Source organism: Podarcis tiliguerta (assembly GCF_965153285.1).
Source record: "Podarcis tiliguerta genome assembly, chromosome: 12".
NCBI lineage: Eukaryota > Metazoa > Chordata > Lepidosauria > Squamata > Lacertidae > Podarcis > Podarcis tiliguerta.
Genome location: NC_139545.1, coordinates 5091211 through 5108453, shown reverse-complemented (window position 1 = coordinate 5108453; position 17243 = coordinate 5091211). Strand labels below are relative to the sequence as shown.

At 42.6% G+C, this 17243-nt stretch overlaps 1 protein-coding gene across 1 annotated transcript in view; it reads right to left on the bottom strand.

Moving 5' to 3' along the window:
- The window catches only part of VPS41 (VPS41 subunit of HOPS complex), a 118561-nt gene that overhangs the window by 37791 nt on the left and 63527 nt on the right, over positions 1 to 17243 (bottom strand). The window contains exons 8-13 of the mRNA XM_083407025.1: positions 13345 to 13464; positions 10783 to 10929; positions 9396 to 9462; positions 4570 to 4667; positions 879 to 1008; positions 239 to 354 (exon numbers count right to left, since the gene is read on the bottom strand). Of these exons, the coding sequence (XP_083263151.1) occupies positions 239 to 354; positions 879 to 1008; positions 4570 to 4667; positions 9396 to 9462; positions 10783 to 10929; positions 13345 to 13464 (678 nt within the window). The remainder of the gene's footprint in view (positions 1 to 238; positions 355 to 878; positions 1009 to 4569; positions 4668 to 9395; positions 9463 to 10782; positions 10930 to 13344; positions 13465 to 17243) is intronic.

Genomic DNA, 17243 nt, shown 5'->3' with positions numbered 1-17243 from the left:
TCCTACTGAATTCAATGGGATAAAGTCCTAGCCTACAAGACTATGGGAAATGCAATGAGCTGTGGATGGATAAGGCACCATCCTGTCACCTAAACCTGTTGGGTTTTTCGAAGTAACACAGGAATAATTCCTGTAAAAAAAACTATATTTAAGAAGTCATAAAACAGAATATACGACATTCAGCAAGGCCTACTCATTGACACTGACAAGAATTTAAAGAGAAAGGTGCAAAACTTACTTCATATTTCTTCTTTTCCAAGAGCCATTCAATATGGTCATCCTGGTCACGTTCTTTGGCCACAACAACATCTCTTGGACTGATGATATAAAACAGCGATTCACCCTCTGAATATTCTGCAAAAGACACAGGAACAATTTTACCCATTTCACCACTTAGTAAAAGCTTTGACCTCTTTGAAAGCAGGTGTTCTGGATGCCTTTTGCCTGAGTAAATTAATGTTGCATCTCAGTATTTCTTAAATTCACCCATGTGCATTACCCAAAATAAACCCAGCAACAAACAGAAAGCACTCATTGACAATGGACCTCTGCAAACACTCGCTGCTCTCTCTTAAGGGACTTGTTAAGAGATCAGGAACAAATGTACTGGTCCATTAGAAGAACTAAGAATACATGGGATCAGTTTCAGAGTACTGCCACACGACCAATTCCAAGGCTCTTGCTGAAATCATCCATGATAAACACTGTAACATTTAGACATGCCGACCCTGACAACCGGAGCAATGCTCTAATTCCACTCTTAGCTCCTTGTGCTTCACAGAACAATGGCTTAACCATAATGGAATCCTGGAGCTGAACGCAAATTGGCAATCAAAATAACATATAAAATAATGGCCAGACTACTGCAAATTTCTCACCCAAACAATAATCACGGCATTCATTTTCTTGGAAGCGCCTCACAGTTAGAGCATCGGAGGAGATTTCTTCACAAGATTCAGGAAATGGCTGGATTATATCCAGCCTAGGTCTGGAACAACACTCCTTTTCCTGGGGGAAAGAAAACCACACACAGCACTGAAGCGCACAACCTGTTGATGCTTTCTAATATACCTGAAAAGATCATCTGAGCTGTATCCTTTTGCAACCAAGTTCTTTTCTGCATAAGCAGCCAATGGAAGCCCCCCAGTTAGAATTGCCTTCTACTGTGTCAGCCAAATAGCTCCCATTTAGCCAAGTGCTGCCTTCACTTTGACTGGCAGCATTTTCCCAGGGTCTCAAGAAGATGTCTTGCGCTGCTCCCTAAAAAGCTTTTTGCCTGATGTGTGCAATAATGGCGCAGGGGGAGCAATTCATTGGGATGAAAGTTTATGCTAGGAGTCAGATGAGAAGCCCCAGGGGTTTCCAACTCCTCATTTGGATTCCCTATTGCCAACACTTAATATAGCCACAGAAATATCACTTGTGTTGTAACAAGGTTGGCTGTCTTGATTATTGTCAGCGGACCTACTGCTATATAGTTTTGAATAACATGGCATCTGGTGAAAAACAAGAGAAAATAATGGTCCTTAGTAACTGGAAATCCATCTCAAGCCTTTGTGACGTCACAACTTCCAGCTAGTAGAAAAGACAGAGGAGCAATTTGGTGCTAGTTGGGTAGAGAGATTGTCAGACTGAGCTGGGAACTAAATAGGAGTTACCTAAACTGGAAACAGCCATAGCAGAGCTACAGGGGCTCATAAATGTCATTCTATGGCAATGGGATACAGGATTAGCTGTTGTGCTCTCTCTGTTTACAAGAGTCTGCCTGCTCCCCAAATGTTCTGCTCGCATATTTGCACATCTGGTGGTTCAAAAACATGTCTCTAGCACTCTCTCATGATAAGGAAATGGACTCTGTAACAATCCTCTGAACTTTATAAATCTCAAGAAAGTCCTTTTTGTAACAACATCAATACCGCCACCTGCACATATATTCAAACAACAAAATCTTCTCATCCTTGTGATGGAATGAGTGAATTTTTACTCCGTTGACTGCCTATATTGCAATACATGGCAGAATCTGGTTACGATAATGTACTTGTTGTTAAAATACATTATTGTAACCAGAACAAATTTATTGGGCCAGATTCTGATGATATATGCGATCTGCTGGCTTACACAAAAAAACTTAAATCAGGCAGAATGGAAAGCCAAACTTTAATTGGTAGGATTTCTTTACACATAAGTCTATGATATACAAAGTGCAATGTTGGCTACAAATGATCACAAATGTCTCCATTCTGCAGTTGGATTCATAATATCATTGGAATGTGAGCAGAATGCCTATTAAACTTGAAATTTTCAAAGAACTGCACTAAATCATGAAGATCTTTATATAAGCCATTTCCCTTTACTTAAAACTATGTTAAAGATTGAGAATTCCAAGAATCTGTCTCTTTAATCACCACAAATAGCAGCTGCTTCACACATTACACAAATATTGCGTTTTCCCATCTTGCGCAAATGTGATGAGCAACACTGGCTTGCTAGCCAATATATCTCCTATGGTTGAAATACTGTGGTACTGTTTTTTTCAGCTTATACATAAAAAGTTTCAGCTGTGCATGTTCAAGGTTAAAAGGTTTTTTTAAAAAAAATATCTAACATCTGTGAAGGAGCAGCAAGCAGGTGATAGGTGGTATGTGTTCATGATAATTTCCCCTTGTGAATTCTCAAATAATCCCCAACACGGTTTCATTCTTCCCATGTTGTTGCCAAACACCTGCCATCACAAGCTCATAGAGATCTCCTAAGTTGCTATCTAGGGCATATCAGCGCTTTGAAAAATGAACCTCTACCCTGTCAGCTTTTTGACAAAGCAGGGGTAAACTTTGAATGGCCAGATTTCTTTATCCTGACTCATTAGTATTACTAATTGCCTCCTACCAGCCCCTCATTTCCCAGCATCCCCTCCTCCTCCATAAGGAAGGTCGCTCGGTTTTCTTTGACTCACTCATAGAGAGGAACTACAGTATTAGCTCTCTCGGGGGAAGCTGCACAAGCACCTTTGTTCCTTTCCTTTAAAATAATAAATAATAATAATCTGGCTGTCCTGCAAGAGGGCTAGAAGCTGACCCTATTGATTTCAATAGACTTGAGCGTTACCATGAGCCAACGGCATTTCATTGCCTAGCAACAGTGTGCACCCCATTGCTCAAGGTTACTATAGCAATGGCTGTCTAATGCCAGCTTGCTATCAAAGGGATGATCAAGAGCATCTGCCCCTCTTAATGCTGTAACTTCAAGGGTTTCTCCTCTTCCTTCCCGTCCTCTCTTTCATTTTGTATTGTTAAACTAATGCGTCGTGAAGACTCTGGAGATTCACTCTCGAGAAGAGCTGGTGATCCAATATATCCTTTGTCTAGCCGGACACATATAACGGAGGCAACGGGACCAAACAGCTGCTCTCCTCGCATCGCTCACAGCGACACGAGTGACCTGCAGCCAATCATCTTTACAGGCTTTATTTAAGAGCATGGGCAATGTCAAGGCGCCACTCTGCAATTTAGCCTTAATTCCTGTTCATACACGTGCCAAAAGATTAAAGATTTAAAACAAACACCAAGGAATGAACAACTTCTGGCTCTTCAGCATTCTATGAGATGGGCAAAACACCTCCCTCAAACCCCCAAAAATATGACTTTAGCCGCTTTAAGTGTTGGTACTGCAAAAGCAAAAACTGCAGCCTAACCCGGAAAATGGACATTATATACAAGATCTCAAAGTAGCTGTCTTATTACAAAAGAATTTCAGAAATAGACTGGAAAGAGAAGTTGCTGAATTGCAACTTATTACCAAACTTAAAACCATGGAGAGACCTAGTGTGAATAATAATAATAATAATAATAATAATAATTTATTATTTATACCCCATTCATCTGGCTGGGCTTCCCCAGCCACTCTGACCGGCTTCCAACCAAATATTAAAATACAGTAATGCATCAAACTTATAAAGTTATTTTTAGCCATCTCACCCCTTGCTTTCTCCTGCAAGACCAATTGCGGTCGTTAACAGTCGTCAACTGGTTTACCACACCTATCAGCCAATCACCCTTTCCCACCACCCTTCTGAGTTATACTCCTCCCCACCCTCTCACTATATATAAAGGTTTGGTGACTTCTGTTTCAGTGTATCTGAAGAAGTGTGCATGCACTGGAAAGCTCATAAAAACAACAAACTTAGTTGGTCTCTAAGGTGCTACTGGAAGGATTTTTTTTATTTTGTCTGGAGAATAAAGTAGCTGCAACAGCCTGTCACCCAACTTAAATCCCTTCGGTTACTACTAGGCCCAGTTTTTCCCAACATGGTACCGTCATGGTATTTTGGACTCGTTTCCATTAGCCTTGGCGCCCGTATTTCCTGGTGGTGAGAGCTATAAGTCTGGAATTTTCTGTGAACTTCCCTCAAGGGCGAGTCCCACTGGGCACATTGGGGCCAACTAACAAAAAGGTGTGGAACACTGCTGTCTGAGTGCGTAAGAACCTTTTGGCCACCAAACAAACCTGTCTGCCTGGCGCACAACTTTTTTGTGTGTCTATTTGGAAGTTTGCTTGCAGATAAATACTTACAGTTTTCTCTGAAATCTCCTTTACATATGAAAGTATGACAAGCTGGTCACAGAGAGGCGCAATCCCACTGATGTAAAATTCAGTGTTGAACTGGGAAACTAAGTAACAAAGAAAGGAAACTGGCTTTAATATTGACCTTAACTAAGAGTTGTATTATCATCATAAAGCACCATTCAGATACATAGTCCGTGAAGCAGGCAAATGAATTTTGTAATCCTAACAGTTACGCTAATAAATTCGCAGAGAAATAGATCAGTATTTGTCTTTTAAACATTTTACATGTTGTTTCGTTTGTTACAAATTCTATGATGGTAAAAGGGGTGCACGTTTGAGTCATGACTGGGACCACACAAGTCTTTTTAAATCCTGGGTGTGCACAGTGGAATCCAATGCCTTCCCAGTAAGGGAACTACAGTTCACTGAAAGCAAAGGAAGCATCCGTTTTTTGGATTGGTCCAATGATTAATAATGAGGGACCACTGTGGAAACCTACCATGAGTTGAAGCTGTAGCAATCCACTCATACATTCCATTGTTCTGACTAATTTACATACTACAGTGGTGCCCCGCAAGACGAATGCCTCGCAAGACGGAAAACCCGCAAGACGAAAGGGTTTTCCGTCTGCAGAGGCGCTTCGCAAGACGAATTTCCCTATGGGCTTGCTTCGCAAGACGAAAAATGACGAAAAAAATCGATTTTTTTTTTTTTTTTTGCTCCAAAACCCCTTATTCTGAATCGCTAAGCTGCTAAAAGCATTTTAGCAGCAAAACCGCTAACCCCCCCCTAAAAAAGCCGTTTTTAGCCCTTTTTTAGCCAATAGCGCTAATAGTGCTACTCCATCAATGGGCTTGCTTCGCAAGACGAAAAAACCGCAAGACGAAAAGACCCGCGGAACGGATTCTTTTCGTCTTGCGAGGCACCACTGTACTTGCATGAATACAAAGGACATGGGAGAGGTGCACTGTGGGTGAAGCTCCAGGAGACAGGCTGGACTGGCATATCCACAACTGCCATTAATAACATACAGATTCTCAATTTCAAAAAAACAGTTAAGTGTTCTTTCTAACTCCTGTATCTGTATTTCCCAACCAAAATACAGCTTTGCTACAATCAACGGAACCTATAAAATCCACTCATCTAGCACACATCTTGGCTAGGCAGATGCATTTTTGCTAGAGTTTTTATAGGAGGCATCAAGAAGAAGGCAATCAATGAATTGAAAAATGAAAAACGAGAGATAAAAGGTGGAAATTATGACATTTCCCCCCAAATGTAGAAAGGCAAGGCAAGCAAGGTTTGCACCTAATGCCACCTTTTAACAGTGTCAAACCTGACCAGGTTTTATCTTCTTAGACATAAACCCAGCATTATCTCGGAGCACCAATCAAAAGATGCTTAACAAAGTTTAGGCAGGAAAATATTTTCCTTTTTGTCCCATGAGAACTACTGCAGCACCACGACAGAATGAGAAGGTGAGGGAATGCTACTTCCCAATACTGTGCTCTAGAGATAGCAAAACTTAAAAGCCAAGCGTTCAGGGTTTCTATCTCCCCCACCCCCTGCGGAACAAAGCGGTGAGCCAGTGTAAAATACATTTATATAATGCCAAACCAGAATATACTGTTATCACCATAAGACTTGTGCTGCATCAGACACACAATTCAAGTGCAACGGTTAACTTTAAGTGGGAATTATTAGCTACTGTCAGATGCTGTGGGATGTAGCAGGAAGGACTTAGGGCATCGGTCTCCCTCTGTCACACAGAGAGACTGCAACAAAAGCATTGCCCTGTAAAGACGGGATAGTCAGGTTTCCAACAGTCTGTCCAGACAGAGGGAAAGAGAGGCAGCTCTGCCCTGGTAGCTACCTCTGGAAGAGCCTAATTTCTTGAATGCTACTGACAGCACTACGCTAGAGAGCCCATGCAGATGGTGAATGCAATCACAACTCTAGTTTTATAGAGCCTATAGCCTAACAAACTACCACAGTCCCGCTACGTGGTTTGAATGCACACACATCTGCGTCTCCTGGCCATGGTTGGAAGACATCACAACTGTGTTCTGAGGATCTTCTTCACTAGCAAACAATTTAAACGATTAAAGTATTCTGGTACATGCTTACCCTGTGTTTGGAAACACAGTGGGCAGAAATGAAGGGGAGCAATTGGTGGAGCTGGGTAAGGTGGCTCTGCTTACCTGGCTTCCAAACACTGCAGTCGCTACCAGCAACAGAGGGGAAAGGTGGTGGGCAAGACCCTCACAGCGCCCTTCCTATCATTAACTGGCCAAGATACCCAATGCCAGGAGGCCAGGTGAATGGCGCAAAAGAACCCATCGGTCCTGAAAATATGTAAGATGGTCCTTACTCTAGAATAGCAAACCCCTTGAACCACAGGGCTGCTCTGCACCAAATCATTTGTCAACTTTTGCAGCCTCTCTACAAAGCTAGGGAAGGGACATGGCTCTGTGGCGGAGTAGCTACTTTTGCATGCAGAAGGTCCTGGATTCAGCCACAGGAATCCTCCGGCAGGGCTGGGGAAAACTCCTTTTCTGAAACCCTGGAAGGCTTCTGCCAGTTGCCGTATTTTCCCCTCCATAAGATGCACTTTTTTCCTCCTAAAATTAAGGGGAAATGTCTGTGCGTCTTATGGAGCGAATGTGCGGTCGATCGCTGGCTCCCTTTCTGGCCCCGCCCCCTTGCCCAGGCCTCCATTGTTGAATGTTCTGCAGACGGAGGCTGTTTGTTTCCCCAGCGACATGTGACTGGCTGATTAGATTATCTGTCTGGAAACTGTAGAAACGGCTCCCTTTCCTTTCCTAAAGAAGCTGCAGAACTGTGAGTTGAATCCCATAAAACCAGGATTTTTTCCCCTTTACAAAGTAAGCTCAACAACTTTGAGCTGATCCTCAAAAAACCAGGGTTTTCCCTCTTTGCAAAAGAAGCTGCACAGCTTTGAGCTGATCCCCCCCAAAAAACAGGGCTTTTCCCCTTTCCTCCTCTAAAAACTAGGTGTGTCTTATGGTCAGGTGCGTCTTATGGAGCGAAAAATACAGTAATCCTGAGCTAGACGGACTGTTGGACAGACTCACTATAAGGCAGCTTCCTATGTTCCTACATAAGCACATTTTGCACCTTTATGTGCATCCTTGCAGAGAGGAGAAGAGAGGAGAGGAAGTGCTACAGTTGTGATACGAAACAAGGTATGAAAAAGTTGAATAATTGGGAGTGGGGAGAGGTGCGCACCAAAAACACTCCTCCCCTGGGAGGGCCAGTCATGCAAGCAAATGCCGTATATGAGCCAGTCCACAATGCACTTGATAGGCTACATTTTGTCAACAATAACAAAATCGCAACTGGTCACTGGGGGTATCTGGTATCATTGAAGAAGATTATCATATATCATGAACTGCCTCAAGTAAAAGCTTAGACGACTATGAATCAGGAGGAGATGTTCTGGTACGACACGAGAATGTTAAGCAAGATGCCCCTAAATGATATCAAAAAGGCATTGTAGTCTCTGTTACAACGTGGATAAATGACAACCTTCCCCCCAGCCTCCTCCAGCCCCTGTTTAAAGGAGTGATGTTCAGAGCATTCAACGGAGCTGAAGTGCTGTGAACTGAAACCAGAATGGGAAATCTCAAACGGATTGTTAGAAGCTAAGTGAGATAAAGCGCTGATCCTCAAATATGTAAGGAAGACTCTGTGCTGGAAGACGGAAGATAAAGAAGCTGTCTCCACAAATACTCCACCCTTGCAATATGTGTCTGGGCAGATTTATGACAACACTGCTCTTCTTCGGCGCTCTCCCCGCCCTCCTTCTCTTGGCAAATCTAAAGAATATGCTTAAACGGCCTCCGTTATCCACTCATATGCTTGAGTCAACTGCAATTGTTCACTCATCAGGAAGACCACGTGTGTGGAACCACTTCCTGACAGCAGTTGAAACAGTGGTGGGAATCAGATGGCCACGTGTCAGGCAGAGCAATGTCTTTCCACACATGCGGTCAGAGAAGCACAACATGGGCATTCAAAGCCAGTCTTCCATACAGGCCACACCAACTACACAAAGGATTACTGGCGTTTGGCTTTGTTTTTTGCCTGTTAGAGGGTTTCTAAGAAGATACTTGAGAACATTACTTTTTATTTAAAAAGGTAAAGGACCCCGGTCAGCTAAGTCCAGTCACAAACAACTCTGGGGTTGCGGTGCTCATCTCACTTTATAGGCCGAGGGAGCCGGTGTTTGTCCACAGACAGTTTTTCCAGGTCATATGAACACAAAACACAAAGAAAACACGCCCCTGCAACCCAGAGCAGGCACCTTAGGAACAAATAAATCCCAAAAGCCAAAGAGAGATATACAAAACGTAAGTATGACAGAGTTACATTAGCAGATTACATACTATCTTAATATTGTATTGTTTCCTGGCGGAAGTGACTGCAAAACTATTCCTATGAAAGCAAAAAATCACCACAGGTGGGTAAACACTGATGGAAGTGAAAGGAAATGAAGGGCATTGTTTAGGAAGCAAACAAAAGAAGACCAAACAGATTCCAAAGTGTCATATTCCTTTTGTCCTCAGGCTATTTTTTTGGGGGGGGGGGTGTTAATTGTTTTCAATGAAGCGATTTGCCATACTTTGCAATACCACACCCCTAAATCTACCCCTACAAAGTATTCCCAGGTGAAATGTTGCATGCACTGAATTATGCTTCTGCAAATGAGGCTCACATTTAAAACAAAACAAAAAAGATGACATTATTTTTAAGCAGCTATTTGCAAAAAGCTTTTCTGCAAATTAATGGCAAACATGTCATACTCATACCTATTTCCACGTAACGACTTGGCAGATCTCGCATTTCACTGGCATGTCGCTCTTTCACTGAGCATATCTGTAAAATAAAAACATTATGTTAGTTAATTGTGATTAGTTACCTTAAGAAATAGAGAGAGTTCATTTATAATAATAATAATAATAATAATAATAATAATTTTATTTATATTCCATAATCAATTCAAACTATATATAGGCAAAGCCTCCCAAGAACTTGCAACCGTGATGATTACAAGATAGCATTTTAATAAACAGATGCAGGAAAGAGCTACAAATAAAGCAAGAAAGCATCTCAGGAGAGAATGGAATTCTAGAAAAGTTTGAGCTTCTTCGAACTGCTAACATAGCAGTAATTTTACTAGTGCTTTCACATATTCCAGATGAGCAGCTACATTAAGCTGCTGTAGCAAATCAAACTTTTACATCACTCTGATGGCTGCCAACCAATTGCTCCCTTTCGTCAGATGCATCTGAGAAGATTCTTGTCTAGGAAATCTGATGCCATCAAAAATTTGGTAGCCTTTAAGACGCCACAAGACTTGGTTATTTTTCTGACTACAGATTAATTTCCATGCTGCTAATTGCACATTAACATTATGAATAGCAAAATGCCAACCCCATTTATATCAATAAACTCTTTACTAACTTGGAAAATGTCTACTTTTACAAATGAGTTATAAAAACACTTCCAGAACTTTACAATGGGTAAGATTAAATTTTTTTAAGCTTTTATTTGTATGCTTCTTACAGTGCATGTGTCTAATTAGATGTAAGTCCCAATGACTTAAATTAGACTTACTTCAACCTACGTGTGTACAGGATAGCAGTCCTAGAAAGTTAATTATCTTCTTTTGGCTTTCCATTCTGTCTTATGGATAAGAAATTAACAGCTGACACTTCTTTACAGAAAGCTTCTTTTGGAGGGCAGCAGCTGAATTTTGACTGCTGTTTTATGACGTTTCTGATAAATCATGCATTCAGCATCCCAGTTTCAGGTTTCACTCCCCACTAATGACAAACCGATGCCCAAATGCCCATGTTAAGTACTTCCTGCCTGGACTAAGCAGAGCGAATGAATTTCAGGACTCTCTTTTAACAGCTCTCTGAATGCATCTCTTGAAGACAAAGAAAGGAGGATCAGCCCACAGCCTTGCCTACTGCACACGCTCAGAGAAATCCGTCTGACCACTGGGCATTTGTCATTATTCCTTCTTATGAAGGTCAGCCCAATGACATTTCTATGGCAGCAGGAGTTCGCCACACAGTAGTCAAATCAAATTCTCTTCTCCCCCACCCCTATCGCCTTCGCTTTTCAGAAATAATCCTCTGTTTGTCTGTGATAGCAGCAAGCATTTATTACAAAGACAGGTAATTGTACCTTTACTGAATTTCCCCAGCCAATAATCAGTGTTAAATTATCTTTCCAGCAAAGGCTGCAGGGATACATATCAGGACGGAGGTTTATATCGTCTCGGGGCACGTTGGTGATTCTTTGCTTAGCAATCACGTCGAGTATCTTCACGCCCTGAAAGTTTAACACACAGCAAGAGAATTCAGTGTGGCACCACATACGCAAACCACGGTCCAGAAATATCATATTACAGGTTATGCTAAGGTGGCAGCACAGGCCTACTGGCAGGCGCAGAACAGGATCCTGGTAACGGTGTACAAAGAGCTAGAGCCAGATGAAGGAAACTGCCCACACTGGTCTGTCTCTGCCACAGCAAACTATCATTTTGCTTGAAAGGACATGAATGAGCAAGGCAGGCAGGCAGTGACAACTTAAATCTCTGCAGGCGCAGTGTGCTATCAGGAGCTGCATATGCATAGAAACATCTTCATCCAAGAGACAAATGTGCTGTAACACTTCTTTGCAAAATTTAGAGGATTATTTATCTGCCACCCCTTCAATTTTTATTTCACAAATTATGACAAATTAGTTGTTTGCATCTCATACATGGGCCTGTTGTAGAAAGCAACTTCCCCCTCGACTATCTTTGGCTATGCTATGGAAATACAGTGGTGAAATCCTATTCTGGTTCTTACCACCATCTCTGCCAGTGGCACCTTCTCTTTGAAATGACACAACTAAAGACTATATTCTTCAAGGATCTACTGGGTTTAGATGTGACAGCTGAACAGCAGCCTCCCTTGAGACGAACGCAGAACACCACATCACACAGAAGCCACAAGGCCCAACATATCTATATATTTATAAAATGAAGTAGTATTTTAATCTGATACTAAGCCCATTTACTCAAGAACTGCCTGTGATTTAATAAAACAAATGTGGTTAACAACAACCTGATTTGCGTATTCGTCTTTTAAATTTCTAGGCTTTTGTGTACTACATTCCAGTCTTGCTTAAAAAAGAAAGAGGTGCTATCTTCCACCTAGAGGACAGAGTTAAGGGGGAACCATGCTTGGAAGTGGCGCATTTCTTTAAGAAATTTGGGGGAGAGAGTTGTTTTGCAGAAGCAGCTTCTTGCATTCTGAGTCTGGTCCTCCTCTCTCACTCACAGGCCTCTTGGCACTCAGTGGAAGCTAAGGGATCCCTGCCGGGAAATAGACCCAGCTAAAATGTTTTTTATAGAATGCCAGTTACGGAAGAAGTCTAAAATTTGAATTCAGCCTGATCTTTTATTTCCCTTCTCTCCCCCCCCCCCCCTTTTATGAAGATCACCCGCTCTGAGACCCCACAGCTAATTCTCCCCTGGCCCCCTCGCTGGCCCAAGTAGGACTAATTCAGCCAGCTAGCCCTGGCGATTATCTAATTGATTTTTGAAATTTATTGTTATTCATGTTTTTATACCGTATTTTATGCTGCTTTTATAATTAAGTGTCTTAAAGTGTTTTAAATTTGTTGTCAGCTGCCCTAAGCCCAGTTTTTGAACCGGGGGAAATAATAATAATAATAATAATAATAATAATAATAATAATTAAAGCACTAAACTGCTATGAGTACAAATGTGTAGAAAATGCAATATAGTAGTAGCTGTAGCTGTAGCTGTAGCAATCTTCAGGCATACAATCAACATGAGTGAGAAGCACGTGTTGGCAGCATCAGTGCATGGAGGTATATTCATCTCACAGCTTCACCCCAAACCTCCCCATCTCCTCTGGCTCCCCCCCCCCCCCAAATGTTGAGCACTGAGGCAGAAGGTGTTGTTGGGCACTGGGTATTGTTTAGGGGGGTTTTTTTGTTGCTGCTGCTGCTGTTGGTATTCAATTTCTGTGTCTTTATTTTTAGGTATTATAATGATTTGTGTGGAAATTGTCCCGTTATGTCTGTGTGCTTTTGGATGCGTTGCATTTATTGTTTAGGACTACTTTTGTTAGGTTTGTAATTGTGGGGAGGATTCCGAGCGTGTTCAGTTGGGCTCCCAAAGAACCCCCTTGCCAAAGGGGGAACGCCATGAGCGGACATGGCGGGGATGGAGATATTGGGGAAGTGGCTGGTGTGAACACCCCTGCTTTCCCTCTATGTCCCCACATGTATTCTTTGAATGCCTGAACAGGGCTTCAATAACAGGGCTCAATCTGCTGTTCTTCGTGATTTAATCTCTTGGATGTCCTCTGTCAAGATCATTATTTACATACGGATTAAAGATTATGACCAAACCTATTCTTGTGGGCTCAGGGTAGATAATGGAGGACAACAATTTGACATAGGCGCTTCCCATGTGACCTTTGTGTCTTGCTACATTTTAGGTTGCTATTTCCTGACTCCTGTTTTTAATGTAATTAAACATATGGTTATCTTAATGCGTGAAATGTTAACTTGTGGCCACTTGGGCATTGGAAAAGAGATGGGAATATAAGAAAGATTTTTAAACACTGTACATCAAGAAAAATTAAACATATCAAGACATCCAGTGCAATGGCAATTTAGAAATTTACCCATTCACATAATGAAAACAGCTAACTCTGAAATACCTACCATATTATTGGCCCAAGCAATCAGGTTTCCTCTCCATTTAACATTTCTGATATTTCCCTCTCCTTCATGTAAAACTGAAGGTTTCCATCTGTTCATCCATGACTTTTCATATAAAAACAACTAGGAAAAAAGAATCACAAGAATTTACAGCGCTTTTGATAAAAGACAGGTACAAAAGGAATCTTTTTTTACTTTTGTCATTTTACTCATTCGTTCATATGAGATTTAATACAAAATGGACACAGCAAAAAAAAGAGAAAAGCTTCTAATTTACAACCAAGTTAGTTCCAACTCAAAAATCGGTAAGAAGAACAAACAAAACCTTTTCCAGTGTACAGTAAGTGGTAGAACAACAGATTTTAAAACACAGGCATGCTTCTCATATAATGTGGAGCCCTCCTTTAGTGTTTTGCACTAAATCTTCCTTCCCTATGGCTGCGAGGAGATTGGAACCATTCACTTCAATTTTCAAGCAGCTATGGTTTCCCGTTACAATGAACTAGAAACTGTAGTTAGTACAAACCATCCAGGATTATTAACCACAATTTGAAGTTGACTTGTTTCAAAAACCAGTGTTTAACACTTAGCATTGTTTACCCAGAAACCACAGTTGGTTGAATGGAAGCTTCCAGTAACTTCCTTGCAAGCATGAAGGAAAGGGGAAGAGGCACACAACGCTTCAGCCTCAACCAAATGGTCAGAGATGGGTGGCAGTTAGGTCCAGAAACATAAGGAGGGCCACAGCTTAGCCCCTCCTGACACACAGGTACATCAGGAGCAGCTTGCTGTTGGGTATCGGCAACCATCTGCAAAAAGCAGTGGGAACTTACCAAAAATCAGGTGTCTCACCGTGCATGAGAAGAGTTGCTTTCTGCTGGTCTAAAGCCCCCACTGGATACAACCCAAAGAGTCCTGGTTATTCTCACCTCTTCACAGAGTAGACAACAAATGCACCCTCTCTCCTCAACACATTATAAGCCTCACATATAATGCTTGCGTTCCACTATTGATACCTGATTGTGCAGGTTCCCAGCTCACGTGGTCTTCTTTCCCTTTCCTTTTTATGGGAGAGAAATGTGCAAATTGGATGCCCTAGCAATTGGTTATTTATATAACCAAATCCCTTGGTTGACCACAAACTTGACATGAGCCAACAGTGTGACGCGGCAGCTAAAAAAGCCAATGCAATTCTGGGCTGCATCAACAGGAGTATAGCATCTAGATCAAGGGAAGTAATAGTGCCACTGTATTCTGATCTGGTCAGACCTCACCTGGAGTACTGTGTCCAGTTCTGGGCACCACAGTTCAAGAAGGACACTGACAAACTGGAACGTGTCCAGAGGAGGGCAACCAAAATGGTCAAAGGCCTGGAAACGATGCCTTATGAGGAACGGCTAAGGGAGCTGGGCATGTTTAGCCTGGAGAAGAGGAGGTTAAGGGGTGATGTGATAGCCATGTTCAAATATATAAAAGGATGTCACATAGAGGAGGGAGAAAGGTTGTTTTCTGCTGCTCCAGAGAAGCGGACACAGAGCAATGGATCCAAACTACACGAAAGAAGATTCCACCTAAACATTAGGAAGAACTTCCTGACAGTAAGAGCTGTTCGACAGTGGAATTTGCTGCCAAGGAGTGTGGTGGAGTCTCCTTCTTTGGAGGTCTTTAAGCAGAGGCTTGACAACCATATGTCAGGAGTGCTCTGATGGTGTTTCCTGCTTGGCAGGGGGTTGGACTTGATGGCCCTTGTGGTCTCTTCCAACTCTATGATTCTATGATTCTATATCTAGTCCCTGCTTCATACAAAAGGCTTTTCTCTACAGCAGCGGTGTACAAGCTGTGGAGCACAGGTCCTTGGCTGGGGTCTGCTGAGCTTTGAAAGTCATGCTCCTGGTCTAGCAATGCACACTTACTGTCACAAACTGGTTGGAAACAGTGGAATCGTGGGAGGAAAGAGCTGGGGAAAGAAGGGAAGAAGGCTCAGTGCCTGGGCAGTGGTGGTGGGACAAAGAGGAGTAGTCAGAGGGAGAAGACGAAAAAGCTATTGACAGAGCCTAAAACTACGAGAGTCAGCTTGTAGGAGTTTGCAAACAAGGGTGGGAGGTTTAAAAAGGGTCCTCATACTTGTAAAGGATGACGATTGCTACTCTACAAAAAACCAGACTTCTTTTTTATCCTCAAAACTTTAAAAAGTGGTTGTCAGGCTACAAGAAAGGAAACAGTAGGGAAAAGCAAGATTCCTGGGATATCTATTACACCTTGTTTGTGTAACCCCCTTCCGCTGGACGTTGGCCCTTTTGCAGGGGGAGACATAAAGAAATTTTATATAAAACAGCTATTACTCAACTGCTTAAAAGGGCTTTTTGGCCGAGATGAATACAACATGCCTATTATATATGCAGCCACAAGATGGTACCAAAGGACAGATATTTCAGCTGAAACAGTTCAGAAACAAACTTCAGAATTGGTCACTGAAAATAAAACTGAGGCAACTTGGTGGAAATGGCAACAACCACCTGCCACGGAAAACAGAAGCTCGCATTCCAAATTACACCACAGTTTTGGGACACCAGTAATTAAAACTAGCTGAATCCCATTGACTTCAGCAGAGCTAAATTCACTCCACTGAAACTAACACAGCAAATGTACGGTGGAGAAATTCTGCGGCAGATAGACCTCAGCTTCCTAAGCCCTTCTGCTTTGCTCCAGTGAGGGTAGGACACGTCTTTTCCTTACTTTTTTTTTGGTTGCCAATTATATATTTTACTTTCCCTTCTCATTGCTCTGGGACAAGGGTAGCTAAGGAGTCCTTCTGGGGAGCAATGGCAGAGGAATGAGGGAGCCAAGGATCCTATCCTGATACAACCCAAAACACACTTTCCCCCGCCTACTGGTGGCGTCATGCCTAAACCCATGAAGCTTATCACAGGCACCCATGGGTGGGGAGGAGAACTAGTGAAAGCGCTAACCCACCGGCAACAACCAATGACCCCATGGCTGGCCTCTGATAATAGGATTTCAGCTTAAATCAATGCATTTGATTAAATGGATTGTGGACTGGATAGGGCAGTGAATTAGGAAGGCAAATCATTTATGCGCCAGCAGAACTGATGATTTCTTTCGTGTGGTGTGGTATTTCCATAGTAGTGGAAGCTAAGGTATACAGCGTTGCTATTTTTCTTTGTAATATCTTGAATCCTTCTAATGGGGATGTCTAATATCAATGAGTGTGTGTGTGTGTTTAAATATTATCTATAAGCAGTCTTGAACTTGCTTAAGAGTAAGTACTGTGGATAGTCTTAGGTCAGTCACTGATAATCCATATGCTGAGAAATTATTAATTATCTCTTGTGATTGGGAAGAACAACCCTAACTGGTTGCAGATTTGACTGGCCTGAATGAAAGGCAGTCTTTTTTGCTGTGCCACCTACATGTTGATGCAGCAGAAGGACCCAAAACAGCCCCCCCCTCCCTTGGAGCTGGCCCTACTTAGAATTCAACAGGTCAGATCCATAGCCAACCCAGTTCCAACCCCCATGTCCCACTTTGGGACTGGCTACCCTGGGGGTGACGCTGTGGGTTAAACCACAGAGCCCAGGACTTGCTGATCAGAAGGTCAGCGGTTCAAATCCCTGCAACGGGGTGAGCTCCCGTTGCTCGGTCCCTGCTCCTGCCATCCTAGCAGTTCGAAAGCACATCAAAGTGCAAGTAGATAAAGAGGTATCGCTCTGGCGGGAAGGTAAACGGCGTTTCCGTGCGCTGCTCTGGTTCGCCAGAAGCGGCTTAGTCATGCTGGCCACATGACCCGGAAGCTGTACGCCGGCTCCCTCGGCCAATAAAGCGAGATGAGTGCTGCAACCCCAGAGTCGTCCGTGACTGGACCTTTACCCTGGGGGTAGCAC